The sequence below is a fragment of the Myotis lucifugus genome, unplaced genomic scaffold, assembly GCF_000147115.1.
Source record: "Myotis lucifugus unplaced genomic scaffold, Myoluc2.0 scaffold_7, whole genome shotgun sequence".
Lineage (NCBI taxonomy): Eukaryota > Metazoa > Chordata > Mammalia > Chiroptera > Vespertilionidae > Myotis > Myotis lucifugus.
In genome coordinates, this window is record NW_005871055.1 from 7,474,310 (window position 1) to 7,501,515 (window position 27,206).

Here is a 27,206-nt window from a genome sequence, read left to right on the forward strand (position 1 = left end):
TAGAGTTATACCATCCTTTTTGTTCTTTTTCAAAATTGTTCTAATTCTTTTGTTTTTTCTTATAAATTGTAGAATAAATGTTTCCATGTCTACTAAAAAATCTTGCTTGGATTTTCATTTTTTTTTTTTTTTTCTTTTTTTTTATTTTATTTTTTTTTTAATATTTTTTTATTTTTCGCTTAAAGTATTACAAAGGATATGTCTCTCCATTTGTTCAGATCTTCCTTGATTTCTTTCAACTGTATGTTGTAGTTTTCAGCATACATATTCAATAAAATAATTTTAAATAATTTATATAGATAAGTTTAGAGGTAGAGAATTTTGAAATGGAAATAGGTGTTAAAAGCAAATGTTATGTATTTATCTTTTCTCTCAAAGGTAGTTGTAAAGAAGGGAAAGAGCTGCCAAGGGTGAGGCCCAAGCAAAGGCTCTGGGCAGCCAGAAATGCCACAGAAGAAGAGACCCGGAGTGAAGTGAGGGGTCCCTGAAAGAAATGTGGAAAGATACCCCATGTGGCCCTCACTTACTTTATAGTGCTGTCAAGAAGCTCCCAAAGCCACCACCAGCTCAGGGTGAGGCATGGAGACCTGTGATCTCACAAACAAGAGACACATCTCTCCTTTCAAAGAGGAGGTCCTTTATGAAATTCCCAGCTTTTCATCCAACTATGTCAAAGTAATGTGTCTGGATTTGAAATCACTCAGTGACTAGGAGACTCAATTCTAGAGAGCACATGTACAGTAACCTACTCAGGTGTCACATTCACTATGCTAATGTAGTCTTCTAAGTAGCTCAGAGTGTTTTCCCTCATTGCCAAATAGTCATGGCAGTCAATAAAGATGCCATTACTTATCCTCACAATTCCCACCCACAAAGACACTAAGATATGACTTCTAGTTAATTCTATTATGTTCCTTTCCACAGGGCAAAGGAGCTAACATAGGAATGGTCATTTTATCTCCTACATCTTTGCAAAGAAAACAGCAAAACTGGCTCAAGTATTGAGAGTTTTTGCCTTAAATTCTCATCTTCTTCATGATAAAACAGAGATAACTAGAATATTAGCATTCAGAAAAACAAAGATGAAAATATAATATCCATGAAGCAATGACAAATCAAATTATATTATATTATAGCTGAAAACTAAAATTTTGTCTTTAAAGGCAAATATGATCTTTCTTCAGCAGAATATCATTTTTTAATGTTAAAATAAATGATTAATCTTTTATTAATTAGCATCTTATATTTTAACAGTGAAGATACAAAAGACAGACATGATAGTGGAGCCAGGAGAGATCCCTGAACAAACACATAGGAACCGGGGTGGGCAGGGCTCAGGAGGCCGACGGAGCGGGTGGAGGCCCCACCCTCCGAGAATGGGCCTGCACCCATGGGTGCTGCAGGACCTGGGCCAGCGGCAGCCGCTCTGAGGGCTGGTATCTGAGAAGCTTGCTGATCAAGTCCTGGGCCCCCAAAGGTATCGATGGAGGAAACTTTACATCAACCTTGAGGATGCGCCTGTAGGTCTCGGAGTAGGAGGAGCTCTTGAAGGGGGGATTTCCCACCAGCAGCCTCTTAGCAGAGCACCCCGATGCACCACAGGTCCACCATCTCGCTGTACGTCCTCTGCTCGACCATTTCCGGGGGCAAGTAATCCAGAGTCCCGCACATGGTCTTCCTCCTCAGCGAGGGGGTGTGCACGGACCAGCCAAAGTCCGCAATCTTCACCTTCCCCAGGAGCCCCAGCAGCAGGTTCTCCGGCTTAATGTCCCTGTGGATCACCTTGTTCTCGTGGCAGTAGGCCATAGCGTGCGCCAGCTCCTCCATGATCGTGGCTGTACGCTGCTCATCGATTGTGTGGCTCTTTTGCAGCTCCTTGTAGAGCTCACCCCGTGGCGTGTATTCCAGGATAAGGTACACACGACGCTCATTATGGAAGTAGTTGTATAGGCGTAGGATATTGGGATGTTGCAGATGCGACTGGATCTCGATCTCCCTGCGCAGCTGGTGCTCCATCCCCTCCTTCTCCAGCTGCGACTTGAACAGGACCTTGAGGGCCACGATGAAATGGCTGTCCCTGAGCCGGGCCAGGTACACGTTCCCAAACTTCCCCTTGCCCAGGGGGCGCCCGGTGTCAAAGTCGTCGATGGTGAGGCTGCGGCTGCCAGGGGAGGGAGAGGAGGGCCTGGGTCGGGTTGGGGAGTTGGGTGGAGGGGGAGTCAGGGTGTCTGGAGGGCTCGCCTTCCCCTTCCGGGCACCCTCCCTCCACCGCTGCCCCTGCTCCTGGCCGGGAAGGCCTGTGGGCCGCAGCTGCCGGTCCCTTCCCGGAGCCCGCATGCTCCACGCAGCTCCGCTTGCATCTCATCCCGTGGCCCTGCGGCCCTTCCTCCTCCGGACACAGCGCCAGGGGCACTCACGCGGAATATCATTTTTGAATTTTGTCAGAAACAAATCACTAAGAAGGAATAGCATTTATTATTGCACAGAGTAATTCCTGAAGAGAAGGAAATGATGAGTGTGCAGTACCATGTCAGGATTTTGTTCAGACTTATGGAATATATTGAAAACACCAACATAGACATTTATCCCAAATTCCATTCAGGAACTCACAAATGAATGGAGCAGATTCCAAGACCAAATAGCATAAACTAGCACACAATAGAATATGTGGTATCCATGAGAATAAATTACAAATTTTAATAGAAAGCTATCTACACTAATAATAGACAAATATGTAATTGACTGTACCTCCGTGATGCCCCACAGCCAATCAGGAGGGAATATGCAAATTAGCAGGAGGCTTGGGTCGCCCCCGGCGATGAAGGAAGCCAAGTTTCCCCCCTGCCTGGGCTGGCCATCAAAGGAGGGGCCTTTGGGCAGCGGCCAAGAAGCAAGCCAGAGCGTGTGGGAGGCTTGGGTTGCCCTGGCCAGCCACGGAGGGAGGGGCCTGCAAATGGCCCTCAGCTCCTCATCCAGAATGGCCATGCCACCATCGTGGTGAGGGTCCCCACTGGGGGTCATGGCCAGCCTGAAAATGGCCCTCAGCCCCTTACCCAGCTGGCCACGCCCCCATGGGGTGAGGGTCCCTGCTAGGGGGCATGGCCAGCCTGAAAATGGCCCTCAGCCCCTCACCCAGGCTGGTCACACCCCCTAGTGGGGACCCTCTCTCCATGGGGGTGTGGCTGGCCTGCAAACCACCACAGGCCCCTCGCCCAGGCCACCCGTCCCCCCAAGGGAACCCTCACCCTGATCCAGGACACCCTTCAGGGCAAACCAGCCAGCCCCCACCCATGCACCAGGCCTCTATACTAATAAAAGGGTAATATGCTAATTAGACTGGGAGACCTTCCAGGAGACCTTCCGGATGTTCTTCTGGACAAAGCCATGATGGCGGGGCCAAGGTAGAGGCGGTTAGGGGTCAAAAGGGGAAGGCAGTTGTGGGTGATCAGGCCAGTGCGGGGGGCAGTTGGGGGTGAGCAGGCCAGCGGGGAGGGCAGGTGGGGGCAAGCAGGCCAGCAGGGGGAGGCAGTTGGGGGTGAGCAGGCCAGCAGGCAGAGTGGTTAGGGGCAATCAGGCAGGCAGGCAGGTGAGAGGTTAGGAGCCAGCAGTCCCGGATTGTACGAGGGATGTCCAACTGCCAGTTTAAACCGGCAGTCGGACATGCCCCAAGGAGTCCCAGATTGGAGAGGGTGCAGGCCAGGCTGAGGGTCACCCCACCCCCTTGCACAAATTTTGTGCACTGGGCCACTAGTTTAATATAAATTAGTTATACCTACTACCTGAGATTACTTGAGAGGGTTCAGAACTTGTACTAGAAGAGGAAATGAAATGGGCACAACAACTAGAACAGAATACAGTTGGGCATTTGGAAGGGGGTTCTAGAGAAAGCTAGAGTGTGATTTTGTTAAGTAGGAAGAATGAGCTGGGAGTCTATGTACACAGAGTCTTTGTTACCACCATATGGGCTTTTTTGAGGCTTGTGAAAGTCATAGTGAAGGAATGGCATTTCCCAAATAAACATCGTGAAGTTCTTGACAATTTGTTTCTATAGGCAAATGTTATCTAAACAAGACATAAATGTGATTTGTTCATGTTTGGAGGCACCACAAGAAGTAGTCAAAAAACATAATAGTAGCTGACCAGAAGACAGCGAACACTCAACAGTCTTACTCTGAGCCAGGCACTGTTCTCAGTACTGTGCAGTTATGGCTGATTATCCTCAGGACAACCCCATGAACTAACAGATGAAGAAAATGAGATGAAAACAGGTTCAGTTAACTGCCCAAGATTATTTAAGTTAGACAGTGGCAGAACTAGAGCCCATGTTCTTAATCACTATGCTATGAAAGCAGTTTAATAGGATATTAAATGAGTCAGAAATAGAAAATTGCTGCTAAGTCCTCCCACATGTCACAGTAATTTCCTGTTTTTGAATTGGTCCCTGCCATTAAGACTGGGAGATTCACACTGATTCTACAAAGATTTAAATAAGGAAATGCAATCTCTGAGGGAGAATTTCTCCATGAGGAAAGAAAGGGCCTAGCAGGAGAGATTTGGCTAAGAGACACAGAAAAATGATGACAAAAGAGAAGGCTGGAATCCAGGCTATGGAACAACCTTTCCAATCTGCACCAAAGGGTTAAGTCTGCAAAATCTAATAAGAAAGTTGAAAGCATCTCCAAAGGCCCTGGTGAAGTGACCCAAGTAGGCAGGTAGTAAACAAAAGGGACAAAAATGTGAGGCAACAACTACTCATTGTGTGAAGCCAAATCCGGTTGACTGAATACATCACACACCTCTAAATTACCTGCTTCATGGTTTACTTGTAATTTGGTGAAATCACTTTGCCCAATAAGCATCTGTATACCAGGAGACTTTGCTGAAGACCATTAGTGGGGCAACACCATGGAGAAACAAAGGAAAAGATGGCTTTCCTAAGGTCTCACCCTTTTGAGAAGAGCCCCGAAATTCCTTCACACCATCTGTGAAGGAACTAGCAGCTCACAAGAGGGAGCCTTCTCTGTGGTCCATTCTATTACTGTGGTTCCTTCTTCTCTGCAATTATGCTTAACAGGAAACCAGGATTCATCTTCCCAAATTTTGGCTTTGAGATGCACCAGGATATAGCATGTGGTGTTGTGATTTCTTGATCACACAACATTTGCTAGTCCACCAGATCCACCGTGGCCGAGCTTAGAGCTCAATAACCAGCATCATCACCAAGCTTCTCTCAGAGCTTCTCACTGAGGCCCAGGACAGCATTGCTACATCTATTTCAGGCCACCAGGGGGAGGTAAAACTCTCTCAGAGCCTCTCCTTACCAAGCAGTGTTATTTTTGCAATGCGGTAGCCTGCTGGACACAGAAGACAAAAGTCAGCACTCAAATGAGCCAACTCCTAGGTCCCTCCCTGACACTCTCCAGAATGAGAGTGTTTTCCTGGTACTCAGTATCCACCTGAGACCTCTGGTCCCATCCACCTGCTGTTTATTCTGGCTGAAATGTCCTTCTCTAATCTCTCTTCTTCTTTGGATCTGTCTATTCGCAGTCATACCGTAGGAATTACCTTGGTCACCTCCTCTAGGAAGTCTACCCTGACTGCCCCAAGGTTATAGTATAATCCACTTATATCTATGGTCCCTAGCACCCTGTGCTCACCTCATTATAGCATTTATCAAGCTATGTTGCAATTTCTTTTTTACTTTCCTCCCACTAGCCTATAAGCTCCATGAGGGAAGGGTCTGCATCTGGTTCATGGCTGACTGATAACCAGTACTCAATAGAGTGCACATTCTGGACCTTGACAAATATTTGCAAGAGGAGTTAATGTTGGAACCCAGCTGATGTAGAGAAGTGAAGGCATCATTCAAGAACACAGTTGATGTCAGACAGGCCTGGGTTAGAATTCCAGTACTGCCACGTACTAGCAAAGTGATGTTAGACCTACCAAAACTTTAATTTCCTCATTTATAAAATAACAACCGCAACAGTGACAATATATAATAATTATTAGGTTTGTGTATATTATTGTACCTATCTCAGGATTGAAATGAGGGTTAAGTGAGATATTCTTAGAGCTTACAACAGAGCTTGGCACCTTCTAAAGGCTTGACAAATATTAGCAATACACCCTCCCTTTCTCCAATGCTGGCCTAGTTTTTCCCCTGCTCAGGCGGGTTTTGAAAAGGAAAATTATTAATATGTTTAGAAAATCCTAAAATTCATATTTGAAGAAAACAAAATGGAATTATTTTTCAAAGACAGCCTCCAGCTGGCCAGAAGCACTTCGTCATCTCTTACAAAGATGAGTTAATATCTATCACGCTCTCATCCGGAATGACTCACAGTGACAGCGTCTCATTTCCAAGGGTGAGTTTGAAGTGTTTCTCCAGTCTTTTTTTTACTGACGAAACTCACCATTAGGTGGCAGCCACGCCAGAGTTCCTCAGAGAGAGCAGCCTGACTCTTGAAAGCAGGGCCACTTGCAGAGGCCATGCTGCTCAGAGGCAAACATCTGACTCATCCCGGGAGTGTTAGCTCAGAAAATGGCAATGGCTTATTTAAACAGTGTGTGAAATATAACATCTCTGGGCCCAGAGTAGTACAATAGATATGGTAAGCCTGAGTGTCATCGCCCCAGAAATAAAAAAAATTCATGTGGTTGATAAATGAAGACATCAGAGCTTATAAACTATTTTAGACACATGCTATACATTTGATTCCAAGATAATTCATTGATATTGCAAGCAACGTCACCAAGTCAGATGTCTCCTCTCCCTGCTTGAAAGCCTACAATGACCCCATTTGTCAACCAGTGGTGGGAGTAGGGAGTGAGAGACTGATGTCAGAACTTCAGTGGAGCGATCATGGTTTGAGAAAGCACATACAATACTCGCTTCATAATATACTAGTAAACGCAGGAAAGTAAAGCTTGATGGAATCTATCCAGTGGCTATATGCAAAAGATAAGAGTGAAAAAGCACTGAAAGGACATGGATTTTTAAAAAGATATCGGGAGCACGGCATAATATTAACAACAGTAATGATAATTAGCACTTATCAAGTCCTTAATATGCACAGTGCTATCTGCCTTACTTACATGTTTTATCTCATTTAGTCCTCATAATCCCCATGAGGTGGAAATTATTAATATTTCCATTTGACAAATAAGCAAACTAAGGCTCAGAAAACTTAAATAATTTGCCTCAAAGCATACAGCTAGAATCAGAGACAGTATTCAAATCTCAGCATCCTGACACCAGAGAGTACAGGAAGTCTGAGGTGGTTGGCAGGACTCCTGAATGCCCTGCAGTTATTTTCCTGCATCCTCTTTTCCCAGGTGTACCCAGACCTCTTGGGGAACTAAGTTGCCTGCAGAAGAGCAGCTTCCTGGGCTGGCTGGACATTCCAGGAGCTGAGGTGTCACCAGAGGTAACACTGAAGGAGGAAGGGACTAATGGATAAACAGCTCTGTCAAACAGGTATTTGTGCCCTAGCCGGTTTGGCTCAGTGGAAAGAACATCAGCCTGTGGACTGAAGGGTCCCAGGTTCGATTCCGGTCAAGGGCACATGCCTGGGTTGAGGGCTCCTTCTCGGCCCTGGTTGGGGCATGTGCAAAAGCAACCAATCACTGGGAAAATATCCTCAGGTGAGGACTGAAAAAACAAACAAAAACAAAAAAAACAACAGGTATTTGTCCACGGTTGAGTACAAAACAAGACATTTACTATTCCAAAGTGAAAGCCTCCAAATTTAGAAATCTCCAGCCCAAGTTGAGATTATTAAAATACTTGCTCTGAAAGCCTTGGGAATCTCTCTTTTCCATATTCCTTCTTTAAAGGGCAGGGCCCTGAGCTCACTATGCTCTCTCACATACCTAGGCTTTGCACATGTCCTGTTGGCCACTTGTCATCAGCTCAGACCTTGTTTCCCCTGCAGAACCTCACTGCCACCACCAGTGTTCCATGTGCTGTCTTCTCTGCTCCTAGGAGATTCTGCAGCAACTAGCACTGGACTTATCTGACTGCATTTACCTATTTTCTGCCCCTCCACTGGACTATGAGCTCCCTAAGGGCCTAGATCTGCCCTTCTTCATCCTCAACTGCTCAGTCCAACCCAGTGCCTGGCACAAAAAATACACCATTCAGAATGTCTACCAGGTGAATAAGTTCTTAAATACCTGCTTGTTCTCAGGTTAGAGAGTAAAACAACTTCAGCCATAAAACTGGATCATATTTAAAAGCAGGAGCAGGCTCTTTGAAATCCCAGTTCTGGGCTCCTGGTCTTAGCTGCATTCCAAGACAAGCAAGAGCCTGGGACATGCTAGATATCTATTACAGGGAATCTGGAATGCCACCCCAGGGGCTTCCTTAGAGCCTGTGGGTACCTGACTAGAGGTCCCCATCTGTAACAAGGAGTCAGGGGGAAGTCCCTCTGGCCCCCATCTCCCTCTGGTTCTCAATAACAGCAGGAGGGTTCTTCCTGAAACGAACCCAGCAGTCAGTTGGGTTTTTTGTTCACAATTAACTTTCAGGTTGTTGGTCTTCTTTAGCCGTGTGGCACTGCAAAACTGTAGCTTACACCCCTGTCCTAAATCCCTTACAGATATAGATGCATGCATTTTTTAAGTGGAATTTATTGAGTTTATAGAATCTGTACATCGATGTTTTTCATCACATTGAGGAAGTTTCCAGACAAAGCCTGGGGTAGTGGTGACTTCACCGAACTGGTTTTGGGGTGATTTTGAACATTGCTCCTGGCTTCCTGAGCTGGCCTATTCAGTCCTTTATGCCCTCTCCCCCCACTTAAGATTTTGTAAACTATCTCGTGTTTTAAAATAAATCTGTTGTATGTTTAATACAACCATAATTGTTTTTCTAGTGCTTGCAACTACCAATCTTGCCTGAAGCACCCTTACCCAGAGACAACCACTGTTGCTATTTTGGTGAATATTATGGGGTTTTTTCATATTAAAAGCCTTAAATTAATCAATGGAATTTTTCTTTCTTGAAATCCAATTAATGAGGAGATAGATATTTGCTAGACCTCTTTTGAAAACCAAAAGCTTTGCATAAACAGAGTCAGCCTTATGTTATACACTAAGTGATTTTTCATAAGGTCACATGACCTAACAAATGTTTATTCCAGATCTTTTCTAGGCTTCCAAATAATCTGGGGAAATTTGTTAAAAAGGTAGACATCCAGACCCCAATACATACCCCAGATTTATTTTTTCAAGTGTCCCAGGAGATTTTGTTATCCATCATTATTGGAGGACCTTTGGTCCTCAGGACACCTCCACTTAAATGTTTTACTGCCCCCATGGAATGTGTCCCAACCTGACTCCTTATTTGTTTATGGCCAAGTGATATTCCATTGTGCAAATGTACCACCGTTTCTATGCACTCATCTACTGATGGACTCTTGGGCTGCTTCCACCTCTTAGCTATTGTAAATAATGCTGCAATGAACATGGGGGTGCATATATTCTTTCCAATTGATATTTCAGGTTTTTTCAGATAAATTCCCAGAAGTGTAACCTCTGTGTCATAAGGCAGTCCTATTTTTAATTTTTTAAAGGTAACTCCATACAGATTTCTCTGAAATCAATAAAAACATATTTTTAAAAAATAAAGTAAGCACTCTATTATTATAGTTTCAGTTAATGGTAGTGAATAAGTTGAGTCATTCAAGTTGAAGACCTAGGGCTCATCATTGATTCCTATATTGTCCCTCCATATGAATTTACCAAGTCCACTGACTCTACTTCCTTGATATTTCTCACACCAGTTATTTCTTCCCGTTCTCACTGCTGCTTATCTGGATTACTGGCCTCCCAGTAACCTCTCTTGACCTCCCAATCCTTTCTCCATGGTACTGCCAGAATGATATTTCTAAAACAAATTGTATCGCGACAGTCCTCATTGCCTTCAGAATAATATACTTACTAGTTGTGGGACTTTGAGTAAGCTACTTAGCATCTCTTGCCTCCATTTCCTGATCAATAAAATGGGAATAACTATCGTACCTCTTACAGCTATTGCAAACATATGATATAGTTCATGTGTGATGTGCCTGGTGCATGATGTACACTTTGAAAATATTACTTCTAGTTATTTGTTTCTCATGTTCATTATTTGTTGATACCTGTAGTGATTCTGTGATGCTGGTTGTGTCTTCAGCATCCTATTATTTTCCTTATTTTAAAGAGTATCTTAAGTCTCAGCCATGTAGTTTGGGTTCAGTTGACCCCACTCCAACTCTAGGAGTGAGTCCCAATTGACTTAAGCCAATTTAGAGTATCGCCTTAAGTCAAGAACAATGAGAGCCAAATTTAATTTCGGTGGTTCAGTTTTTATTATTAAAGTATGGGCTTGCCCTGGCCTGGTAGCTCAGTTGGTTGAAGCATTGTCCCATTCACCAAAAAGGTTGTGGGTTCGATTCCAGGTCAGGGCACATACCTAAGTTTCAGGTTCAGTTCCTGGTCAAGGCACATAAGGAGGCAACTGATGGATGTTTATCTCACATTTCTCTCTCTCTCTCTCTCTCTCTCTCTCTCTCTCTCTCTCTCCACTCATCTCACTTTAAAAATCAATGAATACATATCCTCAGGTGAGGATTATACAAAAAAAGTGGGCTAGTCTTTTCTGGAGATCCTGAACAAGAATAGTTGGAACTATAGGCTGCCATTATAAGATCACACTTGAAACTAGCTTTACTATGAAGCAACTAAATGAAAGCAAAGTGCAGGCTTGGAATGAATCATGATTGAGCTGCTGATTTCAGCTTCACCTGAAGCTAGACCTATCTCTTGACTTTTTGTGAGCCCATAAATTTACTTTATTGTTTAGGCCATTTCATATAGGTTTTCTAATGCAACATAAATTCTAATATATAGTACCTAAAAATGGATTCTTGAATATGTCTTTTTCTTCAGGTCATTCTGTTATAAATGAAGCTGACTCTAAGGTCCTTACCTGCTATGGTGGGTTGAATGGTGGCTCCCCAAAATATATGTCCACCTGGAACCTGTGAATGTGATGTACTTGAAAAAAAGGGCCTTTGCAGATGTAATTAAGTTTAGGATCTCAAAATGAGATATACTGAATTAACTAGATGGGCCCTAAATCCAATGACAAGTGTCCTTATAAGAGACAAAAGAGACATGGAGAGGAGAGAGTGGAAAGCCATGTGCAGCAAAAGTAAATGTTGGAGTTATGTATGCAGAAGCCAAGGAATGCCTGGAGCCACCAGAAGCTGCAAAAATCAAGAAAGGAATATCCCCTAGAATCTTAAACAATAGAGTCTTGGGACACTTTAATTTCGAACTTTTAGCCTCCAGAATTGTGACAATAAATTTCTATTGTTTTAAGCTATTCAATTTGTGATAATTTGTTGTGATAGCCCTAGGAAATTAATATACCTGTCTTATGAGGACAATTTGCATAAATAGAACTGTAACAGAATAAAGAGACGCTGTATTCATAAATTTCCACCTTTTGTAGGAGAAATTGCCTGAGTATATTTCTTCACAGATCTTTCTTCATTATGGTTCTTCCATCTATATCTGTAACAGGTGACTACTTTATATTCTATTTTATCTAGGTCTTTTTTTTCTCCTTTTCTATCACAATTTAAGCCATATATGCCACTTTGCCTGACTGTTCCAGTCTACACCTACTGTCCCAATGTTAATAGCACCGTTTCTCTCTCAAGTGTCTTTATGTGTTCAGTTAATTTTATGGCCACCCAAGCTTCCACCCTGTTAATGAAATCTGTCAGCTTCTACCAAACTCATTGCATTTAAGATCTGCCATCACCTTCCTACTTACACTTCTTGAAGTCACATGCCATGCCCAGAGCTCTGGTCCCTTAATGGCCAGCACCACATGTTTCCCCAGTCATGATGGATTGGGGTGATCACCTGGCTCAAGCATCCTTCATCTATCAGTGGTTCTCAACCTTGGCTGCACATTAGAATCACCTGGGAATCTTTTTAAAATCTTGATTTCGGACCTCATCCTCTGGAAATTCTGTTTCTTTGTTATGGGGTGAGGATGAGATGGGGTGAGGATGAGATGGGGAAAAGATTCCCAGGTGATTCTAATGTGCAGCCAAGGTTGAGAACCACTGAATAGGCTGGTCAGAAGCAGGTGATTTTTGTCATCTGTCTCAAAAAGATGAGCTGGATATGTTAAGTTCCTCTCTCAAGAATTTGAAATTGGAAAATCAAGAGATGTGGGTCATTAGGAACACAGCAATAATGAAAGGGGATGAGGCAGCATTCAAGATGTGAGTAACAATCTGTTTATCACCCAATTAAAGGGATGGAGAGAGTATCCATCATCAATATTGCCACAGGATTGCACATATGGAGTTGTACTCTAGGGTGCACCATTCGCACAGAATGCCTTGTGACCTTTGCTCCCTAAAACTGCAATACAGTAGCCTTGATCATTTTGTTTCCTGGCATTTTTCTACTCCAGTTTCATATCTGTTATATATCTCTATCAGTAGTTCTTAAATACTGCTTTATGTTAGAACTAGAGGCCCGGTGCACAAAATTCGTGCACGGGGGGGTGGGGGGAAGGGAAGGAGGGCGGGTGGGGAGGTCCCTCAGCCTGACCTGCACCCTCTCCAATTCGGGAGCCCTCAGGGGATGTGCTACTGATGGCTTGGGCCCACTCCCCATGGTTCTCTGCTCTCTGCGGGGCCTGCCTGCTCCACACCACGGGGATGGGCAAGCAGGCCTTGCTGGGTGCTGCTGTGCCCCCCTTGCCTGCTGGGCTCACGTTGCTGGGGTGATGCCGCCAGCGTCCTGCCCAGCCACTATGGGTGCCACCATCTTTGTTGTGGAGTGACGGTTAATTTGCATATTACTCTTTTATTAGATAGGACTACCCAAGGTATTAAAAAAAAAAAATTCTGATCCCCAAATCTCACTCCAGACTGAATAAATGACTATAGCTGGAGTGAGACCCAGACCTCAGTAGTTTAAAAATTCCTCAGGTATGCCCAGCTGGCATAGCCCAGTTGAACATCGACCCATGAACCAAGAGGTCAGGGTTCAATTCCCAGTTGGGGCATATGCCTGGGTTGGGCCATGCAGGAGACAGCTGATTAAGAATTCTCTTCCATCATTCATGTTTCGTTCTCTCTCTCCCTCTCTCTTCCTCTCTGAAATCAATAAAAAATATATTAAAAAATAATAAATAAATAAATAAATATCCCTCAGGTGAAGTGAATGTGTAACCAAGTTTTCGAACCACTGATAACTCCCTGGGCCACCTTTTCTGAGGTCACTTGAATGTGTCTTTGTTGCAATCAAAAGATCCTCATACATCACTCTCCCAATCTTTTTGATGGGCTTTGACCTTTCCCTGGTGTTCTAGATGGTAGGTAGGTTATGGTCTATGGCAGCGGTTCTCAACCTGTGGGTCGCGACCCCTTTGGCGGTCGAACGACCCTTTCACAGGGGTCGTCTAAGCACATCGGAAAACACATATATAATTTCATATTGTTTTTGTGATTAATCACTATGCTTTAATTATGTTCAGTTTGTAACAATGAAATTGGGTGGGGGTCACCACAACATGAGGAACTGTATTAAAGGGTTGCGGCATTAGGAAGGTTGAGAACCACTGGTCTATGGCAATCTTCTTATTGGCTTAGACTTTCTTCTTGGCTTCTCTATTGATTACAATGCCCAGTTGTCATCATCCCTATCTAAAAAAATCTGGTGCACTTTGCCTGATACTCTATATCATCAGTTCTCAACCTGTGGGTCGCGACCCCTTTGGCGGTCGAACGACCCTTTCACAGGGGTCGCCTAAGACCATCCTGCATATCAGTTATTTATATTACGATTCATAACGGTAGCAACATTACAATTATGAAGTAGCAACGAAAATAATTTTGTGGTTGGGTCACAACATGAGGAACTGTATTTAAAGGGCCAGAAGGTTGAGAACCACTGCTCTATATAATGAGGTAGTTAAATTGCTGGCTAATTTCCTGAGCCCTTTGAACAGCTCTTTGCATTAAAATGAGAATTATGTAAAACAGATTCTTGTTTTTGTTCACCCCCTCTGCTTCATTTTTCTTGGTGCTTCTGTCAACAGAATGAATCATCTCTCAGCTACCACTGGACTACAATTTCTTTTAAAATACCCAGCAAATTTGATTATGCATTTTTTTCTTCATACTGGTTTCAGGATGTTCATTTCCTACCATGTTTTTGTGTCTCAGCAGTAGCTAGTGGATGCCTGTGGTTTATAAAAGCATATAGAGACATAAAAACTGTATCTGGGAATGGCCATTTTCAATGACAAATTAATTCAAGCTCTGGAATTTTCTTTATTAAATGAGCATAGAGGAACAGTCTTTTCTGCCCACTGGATAACTTTCTCCTATATTTGCTGGAAGAATCATTGGTCATTTGTTGTTATTAGCAGTACCCACCGACCCATTACCTTAGCACTACTTTTAAAAATGAGATTAAATGATTCCAGAGAGAAAAGTCTCTCATTGTCAAAACAGGGATAGGCAGAACCTATTTACAGCCAGACACCACCATTGTGATTTGCTTACTTATCCCCATGAAAGGGTAACAGAGAAGTATGAGCTAAGCATTTTCTAGGTCAACTTGTAGGCCTGGGCTCCTTTATGGAACTCCAAGCTCTAGTCTGCAATGGGCATTAATAATTCTTGGCTTCTCTATTGATTAACATGCCCAGATATTTGAACATGGATGTGAGCCAAAAGAGAGACTGTAATAATTCCAGGCCAGGCATTCTAGAAAAGAAAGAGAGAAGCTAATCAGTTTTAGAGCACTCCATGCTCCTTCTGTCTTTGCTTTTACACCACTCTTCTTACCTGTCTGGTGAACTCATTCTCATCCTTCAAGGTGCAGTTCAAGAGACACTTCTGTAAAGTTCTCTATTTCCTTTGCTGGGAGATGAGGACCGAGAACATAATGTTTTTATTGTACATACCATTTCCGTGAGTTCACTTAGCCACACCTGTCTTTTTCACTATATTAAAAACCCTCTGAAGCGGGATGCTCTCTCTGATGCACCCCTACACTCCATATCACAGCACTTGTGTAAAGTGCCTTCTGGCACATAGCTGGTACTCAATAAACAGATGGTGAACGCAGAAGGCTAAGTAAGTGGCTAGAAGCGTAGACAGGAATAAACATTATTTAACGATGTCCTATGTGCCCAATACTTACATTATCTCATTAAATTTTCTTAACAATCTCTTTCATTCTATAATAGCCTGAGTTCCTCTAAAAGCCTCTTTTAAAATGGAACCATACGTTCCTTTTCCTTAAATAGAACATGCTAATGAGTGCAAATCATTTCATTTGAAAATAGACATTATGAATATATTAACTTAATTGTAGCCTCTTATATGCAGAATCTTTAAAAGTGTAGGTATCCTTAAGTGCAAAGGAAAGTGGGGTTTTTTTTTTAGGAAAAATATGAGCAGGACTCATTGTATATACTCAGTATATTAGAAGCATCAAGGGGGCTCATGAGATAGGAGTCCACATCATGGTGGGCTTCTTTCAAAGAGCCAGCTCAGAAATGCAGCACAGAGTGTGTTAGCACCTTTCAATAGCAGAAACATCCTGCAGGGCTAACAAAATTATCTCAATCCCACAAGGGCTGTAGCACAATAATTCCAACTGTAGGTGAGCTTGGAAAGGTCTAGTAGTAGTAGTAGCAATGAGATTCACCCTTCATCATCACTTCCTGGGTGGCAGAGACTGTGCTGAGTATTATAGGCCTTAGTTCACTGATATGTGAAAGTAGGGTCTTGAAGAGATATTTGTATACCCATGTTCATAACAGCATTACTCACAATAGCTACAACATGGAAGTAACCCAAGTGTTCACCAATGAATGAAAGGATAAGCAAAATGTGGTCTATACATACAGTGAAATATTATTCATCTTAAAAATGAAGGAAATTCTGGCATATACTACAATGTGGATGAACCTTCAGGACATTATGCTAGGTGAAATAAGCCAGTCACAGAAAGACATATACGGTATTATTCCACTTATATGAGGTACTTAGAGTAGTCATATTCATAGAGACAGAAAGTAGAATGGTGGTTTCCAGGAGCTGTGGGGAGGGGGGAATGGTAAGTAAATGTTTAATAGTAACGTCAGTGGTCTTGATCCAGCATCTAAAAGGGTTCAGAAATCTGGAGAAGGCACTGTGCATAAATTAAATAAAAGTCCAGAGACGAAACATAATTTTGAAAGGCATTATAGGGAGTCAGAGAAGATTTAGCTAAAGGAACTAAGTTCTCTTCATCTCAGGACCCCTTGCTTTTTATTAACACAATTTGTCCTAAGGCAAGGGGAGATATACACATCAAAGGGTAGGGTTTCAACCGTGGGCAAACTACGGCCTGCGGGCCAGATCCGGCCCATTTGAAATGAATAGAACTAAAAAAAAAAAAAAGACCGTACCCTTTTATGTAATGATGTTTACTTTGAATTTATATTAGTTCACACAAACACTCCATCCATGCTTTTGTTCCGGCCCTCCGTCCAGTTTAAGAACCCATTGTGGCCCTCGAGTCAAAAATTTGCCCACCCCTGGGTTAGGTACAGAATCCATTGTCAGATTGGAAGAATTTGCCTATGGCTGTTTAGGTGTTTGGCCAGTAGGAGGCAATAACATGTAGATTGAAATGCCCTTAGCTGTCTGACAGCAAGCAATCATATTATGCATCCTTTTCAGGTTTGGGGGAAATGCCCTCCCTCAGCCATTCCCAGATGATTCAGTCCTGCTGACATGCTGGAACTGGCTTCCAGCATAATAGGTCTCGGGTTTCAGTTTGTGAAGATGAAGAGAGTTCTAGAGATGGATGGTGGCAATCGTTGCACAACATTATGAATGTATTTAATACCACTAAACTGTACACTTATAAATGGTTAAGATGGTAAATTTTATGTTATGTGTATTTTGCCACAAAAAGTTGGAGAAACAAAACAAAATAGGGAATGGACCAAAAAGGGAATAGAAGGCTACACCTAATTTGATAACAGTGGTTCCCTCCAGTGTTGGGATGGGAAAGGAACCAGGATTGGAGAGGTGGGCAGATAAAACCTGAGCCTAGTTGGTAGTGCAAAATGAACGCCTGCTTCCTGTTTTCCCCTCCTCTTCCTCCTGGTTGAGTTCCAAACTCCATTCTACCATGAGCACATCTGATTGCCAGCCTTTCAACCACATCCTGAAGGCTCACTATAAAGAGGTGTGGGAAGTGTCAATTTTCCCCACCTCCCCAAGCTGTGATAGAAAAGGGTTGGGCTGCATGTAGAACTTGTCAGTATGACAATAATATTATAGGCAACAAATGCTTTGGCCAAACTGCCAGATAAAATCAAGCTAAAGTGAAAAGGATGGAAGGGTTAATCATATGGATTTGTATATGATTTCTTACTCCACAGGGTCAACCGTAGTCTGAAACTGCAATAGTACGAGCACACAAGAGAAAGGAGCTGCACAAAAGATCTTGACCTCTATGAACAAAAACATTTTTGTCAGCATCCCAGGGTGCCCCTCCTCCATCCAACCTCCCCAAAACAGTCACTCTCACTTCCTCTTGAGATGCTTTTATTCTGTCATAAAGAAAGGCACCACTATAATATAATTTAGACAAATATTTGGGAACAAACATGTTCATATCACATTATTTATAATTACAAAATTAAAAATATTTTAACTATTCAAAAAATAAGAGATTTAGTTAAGTATTTATGGACTGAAAAGAAAGTCAAAACCAACATTTTAAAGTCTTACATGCAATAATTATTGGTGATTTCTTTGTAGTTCCTTTTTTTTATTTTCCAAATTCTCCACAGTGAGTACACTTTACTTTTATAATCAGAAATATGGTAATTTGCATAAAAAACACATCTTCCCTTTCTCATCATCCCTATCTTCCATCTCTCTTGCTATCTATGGTATGAAGTTTCCCTTCCACAATGTTTATTTTCCAGACAGGAAGTTACACTGTGCTCCACTTCTTCTCCATCTTGCTCTCCATGTCTGAAATCATTTTATTTCTGTTGACAGCAGCTTCCCTTCCTCTTGTCGGCCCTATACCAGGGGAAGATTAAGCTGTTAGGCTTTAGAGATGGAGAATTTTTAGGTGCTTAGGGTTAATCCCACTGACAAAGGCCATGGGTAGGTAGAGGAAGGGAATATTTGAAACAGAATTAGACAGAGGCACAATCTGCACCCCACAAATACCTGTGTCACCATCTCTGTCAGGAGCTTCGTAGTGCCATCCAGCTCCCAGCTTCAGAAGCCACCCCCACATCAGTAAATGGATCAAGTGGAAGTGAGAGATGTGGTGACAATAAAAGTCCCCACCCCCAACCAAGAACACCCACAGATCCCCCTGTTACCCACAGATCCCTTCTTCTGTTGCCATTTAAGGTCACTAGGACAAACCTACAATAATCTGGAAATTCAGGCCTGGCTGGCCATCATTAATTTGACCTTTTAAATCAAAGGCCCAGTCTGTGGTTAGAAAATCCTTATTCTGGTTTTGGGTTTAGATAGTATTCTGATAGCAGGGGAGAAGTTTGCAGGCTGAAGTCAGAGGCTGTACTGTCAGCTGCAGACATCTCCAGCGGATCAGGGATGATCAGGGATAAGGAAATGTCTATTGGACACCTACACCTCTGGGCAGCCCAGCCCTGGATGAAAGAGCAGGGCGACCGGCACACTAAGGACTCACAGACAGCAAGCTTATAAATGAGAGCCTGGGGGTTGGCTCCGTGAACCAAGCTTGCTGGTCAGAGGCATTTGTAAGAAAAAAACTGCAAAATACCTTTAGCTGCCCCCCCCCGTACAGAATGATAAGCTTGCTGGCTGCCTGTGGTGCTTTCAGTCCCTGACTGAACTTGGCCGTCTGGCTGGCTGGAGGTTGCCAAGACTTCAAGTAGCTCAGGCCGCAGAGAGGAAGGTGTGGTGAGAATAGCAGCAAGTGACACGAACTTTCTGAGGAGCTTCTGCCTGTTGCGTTAAACAGTTAGACTGTCTGAAGATAAGGCAGCTTAATGTTCCCTGTCAGTGAGAGAGGGCTACTGTCTAGTAGCTAATGAGGCAGGACAAGGGCAAGAACAGTAAATCCGAACACACTTGTGTTCCACTAAGAGGAAACAACACATCAACTAAAGAGAGGGCTGCTGCAGAGGTGGGGAGACGTGGCAGGGTATCCGTTCTGTGCATGGACCAATTGAGGGGAAAGCCCCTCTCACTGACTTAGTAGGGGCGGTGGTAAAAGGAAGGCTCCTGTGGTGTAAGCGAGACTAAGCTCTACTAAGTTCTAAGACTATGTGTGTTCTTTTTACCGCTATGCCCAGGGTCCTAAGACAGTGTCTGAAACATTGTAGATGCTCAGAAAATATTTGTTGTCCACAGGGAGAAACATATAAAGTGGGAAACTATAGGTTAGAAAATCTGTAGGCCGGGCATGAACGATTTCTTACTTCTCTCTATTTGGCATGACCTGGATTGCAGGCCCTCCTCAATGTGACTTTGGACAAGTTACAACTTCTCAGAACTTGGTATTTTGTTTCGTTTTGTTTTCATATGTAAGATAGAGATAATAATACTTTATAGGATTCTTATAAGGATTAAATAAGATCATGTATATTGAGGTGATTTATAAACTATGAAGTGTCATATAAATGTTAACTTTTGCTGTTTTGTGATGCTGATATGATGATAACAATGATAATGATGGTTTCTTTTAAAAGAAAATGATGTGAAATGCTGAAATGAACTGTAGAGAATTTCATATGTGGAACAGGAGTGAATGTGCCATTGGAAAGAAAGTTCACAGAAGCCAGAGACCCCAAAGCAGGATTTTGCTCAGGTGGCTTGCACAGGGGTCAAAATGTTTGTTAGTTTTGAACCCCAGATTAGGGAAGCTCATTTAAGATAAGGAGTGTCTTTTGCTTCTGTTTGCACCCATGCACCTTACATAGTACACTGTTCCTAGCAAGCAGTAAACATTTGTTCAGGGGGAAAATGAATAAATGATTTGATGGAGGGTGACATAGCTGCAGTAAACAGAGAAATGAGAATATTAATTGAGCAGAGACTAGTCCCTGAAAGTGATTTGTTTAACCAGAATCAAAACTGATCTTGTCACTTCCCTGATTTAAAAACTTCTTTGGCTTTCACTGCTTAAAAAATAAAAGCCAAGTATATTAGTAGGGCAGAGAAGGTCCTTCATAAACTAGATACAACCTATCTTTCGGGTCTCTTCTTTCATCACTCCATCTCCCCAGACCCTAATTTCCTTCTCCAATATTTTTATTTACCCCACATTCTAATGATGGTGAACTTCTTAGAGTCCCCTGGATATGCCAGGTCTTCTCATAGGTTATTTTCTCTCCCCTTGGCACATTCCTGTGTGCTTGTGGAGACACAGCTGTAATGCTCTCTGTTTTGTAAATTGCTCCCTGAATCCCAGGTACTTCCTCATTCACAGAACAAGTATTTCCTTATTGCCTGCTATGAACCAGACACTGTGTTAAGTGTTGGACATGGCAGTGAACACGTCAGACTGAGTCCCTGTCCTCATGAAACATTCATTCAAATAAGAGGGGGAGAATTAAAAACAAGAAAGAAAATCAACATATCCTATACTAGGAGGTGGTAAAAGTAAGGGTGATAAGGAACTGGGGAAGGGGTTGAGGGTGGTATTGTATTTAAGGTGATGTATCAGTCAGAATAAGTTGAGTTATGTTGAAATAACAAACAACCCCCTAAAATTATAATGGTTCATAACAACGATTTGCTTCTAGCTCATGCTGCATGATCACTGAAGGTCAGCTGGGGCTGAGCTCCACATTCTTCACTCTGAAAATAGATCCAAGTAAATGGTTCTCTGCTCTGGCAGAGGCTATAGAAAATGAGGAGAAGCATGCACCAGCTGTTAAGGGATTCACCTGAAAATGGCAAAAGTCTTATCTGCTCACATTTCATTGGCCAAAATGAGTCACGTGGTCACTCATGAGTTAAAGAGGACATGGAAGAACAATCCTACCATCTTCCTGAGAGTGAAGAGAGCCAAGCATATGTGAGTAGCTGTATGACTGCTACCCATGGTCAGGGAAGGCCTCTCTGAAAAAGTCAGCTTATCTCTGACTCTTTGAGCTCTTTCTTTTACAGCCCATATCACATCCATCAGCAAATCCCATCAGGTATACATTTGACATCCAGATTTAACCACTGCTCACTGCCTCCACCTTTGTCTGGTTCAAGCTGCATCATCTCACCTCTGGATTATTGAAATTAGCCTCCCAGCTGTTTTGCTGCTTCTGCCTGTGGCCCTTGCAATCTCTTCTCCCACAGCAACCAGAGGGATCCATTTCAAATTTAAGTCGGATCATGACACTCCTTCGCCCAAACTCTCTTATAGTTTTCCAGCTTTCTCAGAGTAAAAGCCACAGTCCTTACAGGGCCTCACACTGTCCATACCTCTCTGTGGAAAGCCGCCTATTGTCTTCTCTAGCAGAGAGGTGTGGACAAGGAGCCCGGAATGCTGGTGACCCTTGAGCCCTGGCAAAGGTCAGAGCTATGCACCAACTGTTTAGTCAAGACAATGGTAGCTGAAGCAACTTCCCGACCAGATAGTCATGTAAATCCTTACTGATAAGATAGTCTGTCTGTTACTGGAACTTGCCTGCCTAAGATTTAAAAGTGTATCCCAAACTGAATAAAAGGATGGCAAGGCTTGAGCACAAACAGAGTTCTTCCTCTTGTGTTAGGCTCCCACCTGGCCCCCTAATTTCCAAATTATTATTTCTTGTCATTTGTGTGTGGCCCTTCTCCAGACCCTGAACCCTGAACCATGAGGGACGTGGGTCTTCACACTTCTCCCACCCACCACCACCCAGAATACTCTCTGCCCTCACCCACAGCTCTCCCTCACACTCACTTTGCTCCTCGTATACTGACCTCTGTATATATTCATCCAGTTTGGTCAATAAGTACTTGAGTACCTACTCTGTGCTAGGCACCATTCTTAGTACTAGAAATACAAAGGTAAAAATACAGTTAAAAACACATGCCTATGCTGTATTATAATTAGTCTGTTTACCTGTCAATCCCCCCTACTACACTATTACTTCTGTTTTCATGTTATTTATCTGTGTATCTTTGTGCCCAACACTACGCTTGGCATGGTTTAGTGAGTGATCAATACATGTTTGAGTGGAAGATGTAAAGATGGATGGACAGACAAATTATATAGATTAGATAGATAGATGAATAGATGCACAGATAGATAGATAGACAGACTTCAACTTTATTAGAACTATGGCCTGTGCAATGGGTTCTCTGATGTGGAATATACACAGCTTCTAAGAGCTAAGGTTATTTGCAAAGAAAGCCTGACAGCAGAGGGCCCTACCTGAATTTGATCAGCATGCTCAGGAAGACTATAAAAATGAACAGACTTTCTTATATGAAAAAATAGATTCCAGATCTGAAACAATTTATTCTTGCTAGATGAGTCAACCCTAGTAAAGAAACACAGGCTCAAGTGGCAAGTCATAGCCCATTAACATGCCCCGTGGTTTGACTAGAACTTTGGGGAGAGAAAAGCCAATGGGTTGATAAGGTCAGAAATAAAAGGAACATATTACCTATAATATTGGTAGAGAATATACCAGGGTCATTCAAGGCTCCATTTAAACTAAAAACTTTTCTGGCTTAAGCTTGTGATTACAATCCTTAAGTGTGAATATATAATCTTTTCACTTCCACCCATGTCAATTTCAGAGAGCTCAAATTAAGTGTGTACCAAAAGCAAGTTTATTTAAATTGCAGGCTATAATACTTGTTGCTATGAGAAATGCCTTTATTTAATATAAATTTAAAAAGACATCGATCCAGCCCTGGCTGGTTTGGCTCAGTGGCTAGAGCGTCGGCCTGTGGACTGAAAGGTCCCAGGTTCGGTTCCGGTCAAGGGCATGTACCTTGGTTGTGGGCACATCCCCAGTAGGAGGTGTGCAGGAGGCAGCTGATCTATGTTTCTCTCTCGTCGATGTTTCTGGCTCTCTATCCCCCTCCCTTCCTCTCTGTGAAAAATCAATAAAGTATATATTTTTTTTAAAAAGACATCGATCCAGAAGATATAAAAAATATTCTTAATACACCACCCCCCAACATGATTCAGTTCCTCTTGAGAAAGAATAAAGTTAGTCCCCTCTACAGGAAAAAGACAGGTATGTTGTCCGGCTGCATTTCCTGGGGATGAGATTCTGTGGTCTGCTCTCCTTCTGTCATCTTTTGCCACAGGGTTGGGAAGATTGCCTTCCTAGAGCCCGTTGGGCAGATAGCAGGAATGTAGGGAAAACACCAGCTGAGTTAGGAAGTCCTGCACCCCTGGCCTATTGACAGAGAACTCATGGCCAACACAAAATAACAATCAGTGAGCAGTTCAAGCAATTGAGCTTGTTCTAGATCTTCAAGAATTCGATCAACTGAGGAAATTATTCATCTTTGTCAAAAATTAAAAAGATGTACCTTATATGTTACTAGAGCTCTCAACCTTCCTAATTCCATAACCCTTTAATACAGTTCCTCATGTTGTGGTGACCCCCAATTTCATTGTTACAAATTGAACATAATTAAAGCACAGTGATTAATCACAAAAAAATATGTAATTATATGTGTGTTTTCCGATGGTCTTAGGCGACCCCTGTGAAAGGGTCGTTCGACCCCTAAAGGGGTCGCGACCCACAGATTGAGAACTGCTGTACTAGAGGCTCAATGCATGAAATTTATGCAAGAGTAGGCCTTCCTTCCCCTGGCTGCTGGCACCAGCTTCCCTCTGGCACCTGAGACCCTAGCTTCCCTTGCAGCCCTGGCTTTGTCCGGAAGGTTGTCCAGAAGGATGTCCATTCAGTCTAATTAGCATATTACACTTTTATTATATAGACTAGAGGCCCGGTGCACAAAAATTTGTGCACTGGTGGGAGGGGGGGGGTGTCCCTCAGTCCCACTTGTGCCCTCTCACAGTCTGGGACCCCTCGGGAGATAACGACCTGCTGGCTTGGGCCGCTCCTGGGTGGCAGAGGGCAGGCCAATCCCTAGGTGCAGCCCCTGGTCGGCTCAGGAGCAGGGCCGATTGGGGAGTTGGGGCGCCGCCCCCTGTCATGCACAGAGCAGGGCGGATCAGGAGGTTGTGATGCCACCCCCAGTCACGCTCAGGGTAGGGCCGATTGGGGGGTTGGGGCGCCGCCCCCTATCACACTCAAGGCAGGGTCGATGGGGAGGTTACGGCGCCACCCCATGTCATGCACAGAGCAGGGCCGATCAGGGGGTTGGGGCACTGCCCCCTGTCATGCACAGAGCAGGGCCCATCAGGGGGGTTGGGGCTCCATACCCTGTCACACACAGAGCAGGGCCAATCAGGGGGTTGGGGAGCTCCCCCCTGATCAGGGGGTTGGGGCACTCCCCCCGTCACACACAGAGCAGGGCCCATGGGGGGGTTGGGGCACCACACCCTGTCACACACAGAGCAGGGCAGATAAGGGGGTTGGGGCACTCCCCCCGTCACACACAGAGCAGGGCCCATGGGGGGGTTGGGGAACTCCCCCCTATCAAGCACAGAGCAGGGCCGATCAGGGGGTTGAGGTGCCTTCCCCTGTCATGAACAGAGCAGGGTGGATAGGGAGGTTGTGGCCCCGCCCCCTGTCACACACAGAGCTGCAGGGTGATCAGGGGGTTTGGGCGCTGCCCCCTGTCACACTGCTCCAGGGGCCAGGAGGCCTTGCGGCTCCGCTGATCCTGGGTTTGGGAGGCCTCGCGGCTCCGCTGATCCCGGTGCTGGGAGTAATATTACCCTTTTACTATATAAGATAGAGGCCTGATGCACGAGTGGGGGCCGGCTGGTTTGCCCTGAAGGGTGTCCTGGATCAGGGTGGGGTCTCGCTTGGGTGTCTGGCCAGCCTGGATGAGGGGATGATGGCTGTTTGCAGCTGGTCACACCCCCTTCAGGGTGGGGGTCCCCACTGGGGTGCCTGGCCAGCCTGGATGAGGGGATGATGGCTGTTTGCAGCTGGTCACACCCCCTTTAGGGTGGGGGTTTCCACTGGGGTGCCTGGCCCGCCTGGATGAGGGGATGATGGCTGTTTGCATCTGGTCACACCCCCTTCAGGGTGGGGGTCCCCACTGGGGTGCCTGGCCAGTCTGGGTGAGGGGCTGAGGGCCGTTTTCAGGCTGGCGGGCGACTGAAGCTCCCAACCTCTCCTTTTGTTCTTTTTTTTTAATTCTGGGATTTATTTACCTTCTATGGCTGTCACTGGAGCTGAGAGCCGGCTTTAGCTCTAAGGCTCGGCTCCAGCTCTGAGACCTTGGCTGCTGAAAGCAGGTTTCTGGGCTTTTTTTACCTTCTGTATTTGAAACTTTGTTGCGACTCCAGCTCTGAGATCCCGGCTGACTGAAAGCAGGTTTCTGGGTTTTGTTTAGCTTCTATATTTGCAACATTGTTTCTTAGAGAGCAAGCTGGGGCAGGCGGGGAACGTTGGCTTCCTCCGTCACTGGAGCAAGCAAGCCTCATGTTCACTTCAGTTGCCTGGCTGCTGGCCGCCATCTTGGCTGGCAGTTAATTTGCATATCTCACTGATTAGCCAATGGGAAGGGTAGCGATGTTACGGTTAATTACCATGTTTCTCTATTATTAGATAGGATGTATGCACAGACCATTTGTATTTCTCAGTCCACATATGGATGTGTTTACATAATTACATTATATTCCATATAATCTCTAGTTGTGTCTCACAGCCCAACTAGGAGATAGGCTCCTGATTAGAAGGGGTCTTGCTGCCTAGTTTTGTGGCCCTCCCCCCAGTTTCATTGAGAAATAATTGAAATGAATAACTGTGTAATTTTAAGGTGGACAGCATGATGGTTTGATTTACATATATTGTGAAATGATTAGCACAGTAGATTCAGCAAACAGCCATCTTCCATATAAATAACAATAAAAAGAAAACAATTTTCTCCTTGTGATGAGAACTCCTAAGATTTACTCTCTTAACAACTTTTCTATCTATCATACATCAGTGTTAGCTACAGTTATCATGCTGTACATTATATCTTATAATGAAGTTTGTGTCTTTTGACCACCTTCTTCCAATTTCCCTTCTACCTCTGGCAACCATAAGCCTGATCTCTTTTTCTTTTTATATTATTTTATTATGTACTAGTGGCCCAGTGCACGAAATTCGTGCACAAGGGGATGTCCCTCAGCCTGACCTGCATCCTCTCCAATCTTGGACACTTCGGGGGATTGGGCCTAAACCCGCAGTTGGACATCCCTCTCACAATCCGGGACTGCTGGCTCCTAACCACTCACCTGCCTGCCTGCCTGATTGCCCCTAACCACTTCTGCCTGCCAGGCTGATCCCCTAACTGCTCCCCTGCTGGCCTGATTGACACCTAACTGCTCCCCTGCCAGCCCGATCACCCCCAACTGCCCTACCCTGCCACCTGATTGCCCCCAACTACCCTCCCTTGCTGGCCTGATTGCCCATAACTGGCCTCCCCTGCCACGACCCACCTCCTCCGCCAGGACCCGCCTCCTCTGTGCGAGGCAGCAGAGACTCCGGGCCTCCACGTCCCATGGAGCCACTGGATCCTCAGGCCTTACTGCGTGGAGTGGCAGCCAGACCCCTCCTCCGCTGTGTGTGCGGCCATCTTGTTGTGGCCATCTTATGACGACATCATGTGCGAGGGCCACTTAGGCTTTTGTTAGTATAGATTGGTTTTGGGTATATAGCTTAGTGGTTAGACAACCATATACTTTACATAGTATTCCCCTTGATATTTCCAGTACCCCAAATGGCATCACACATAGTTACCACAATATTATTGATGATATTACCTATACTTTTTTTACTTCTCTGTGACTATTTTGTAGCTACCAATTTATGCCTTTTAGTCCCAGTGCTCCAACCCTCCTCCCTCTATAACTATCAGTCCGTTTCAATTTTGTTTGTTCATTAATTTTATTTTTTAGATTCCACATAAATTGAAATTATATGGTATTTTTCTTTCTCTAACTGATTTATTTCACTAAGCATAATACCCTCTGGATACATCCATGCTGTTACAAATGGTAAGATTTCATTCCTTTTGTACCACAGCTTT

General features: G+C 44.0%; 1 protein-coding gene across 1 annotated transcript; it reads right to left on the reverse strand.

Annotated features, from left to right (window-relative positions):
• Positions 1-1,204: 1,204 nt before the first annotated feature.
• On the reverse strand, positions 1,205-3,386 carry LOC102436932 (aurora kinase C-like). Its single transcript, XM_014450065.2, is given in 3 exon segments — positions 1,205-1,571; positions 1,573-2,185; positions 3,358-3,386. Coding segments are annotated over 3 exon segments (879 nt in total). The 3' UTR covers positions 1,205-1,334.
• Positions 3,387-27,206: the final 23,820 nt, after the last annotated feature.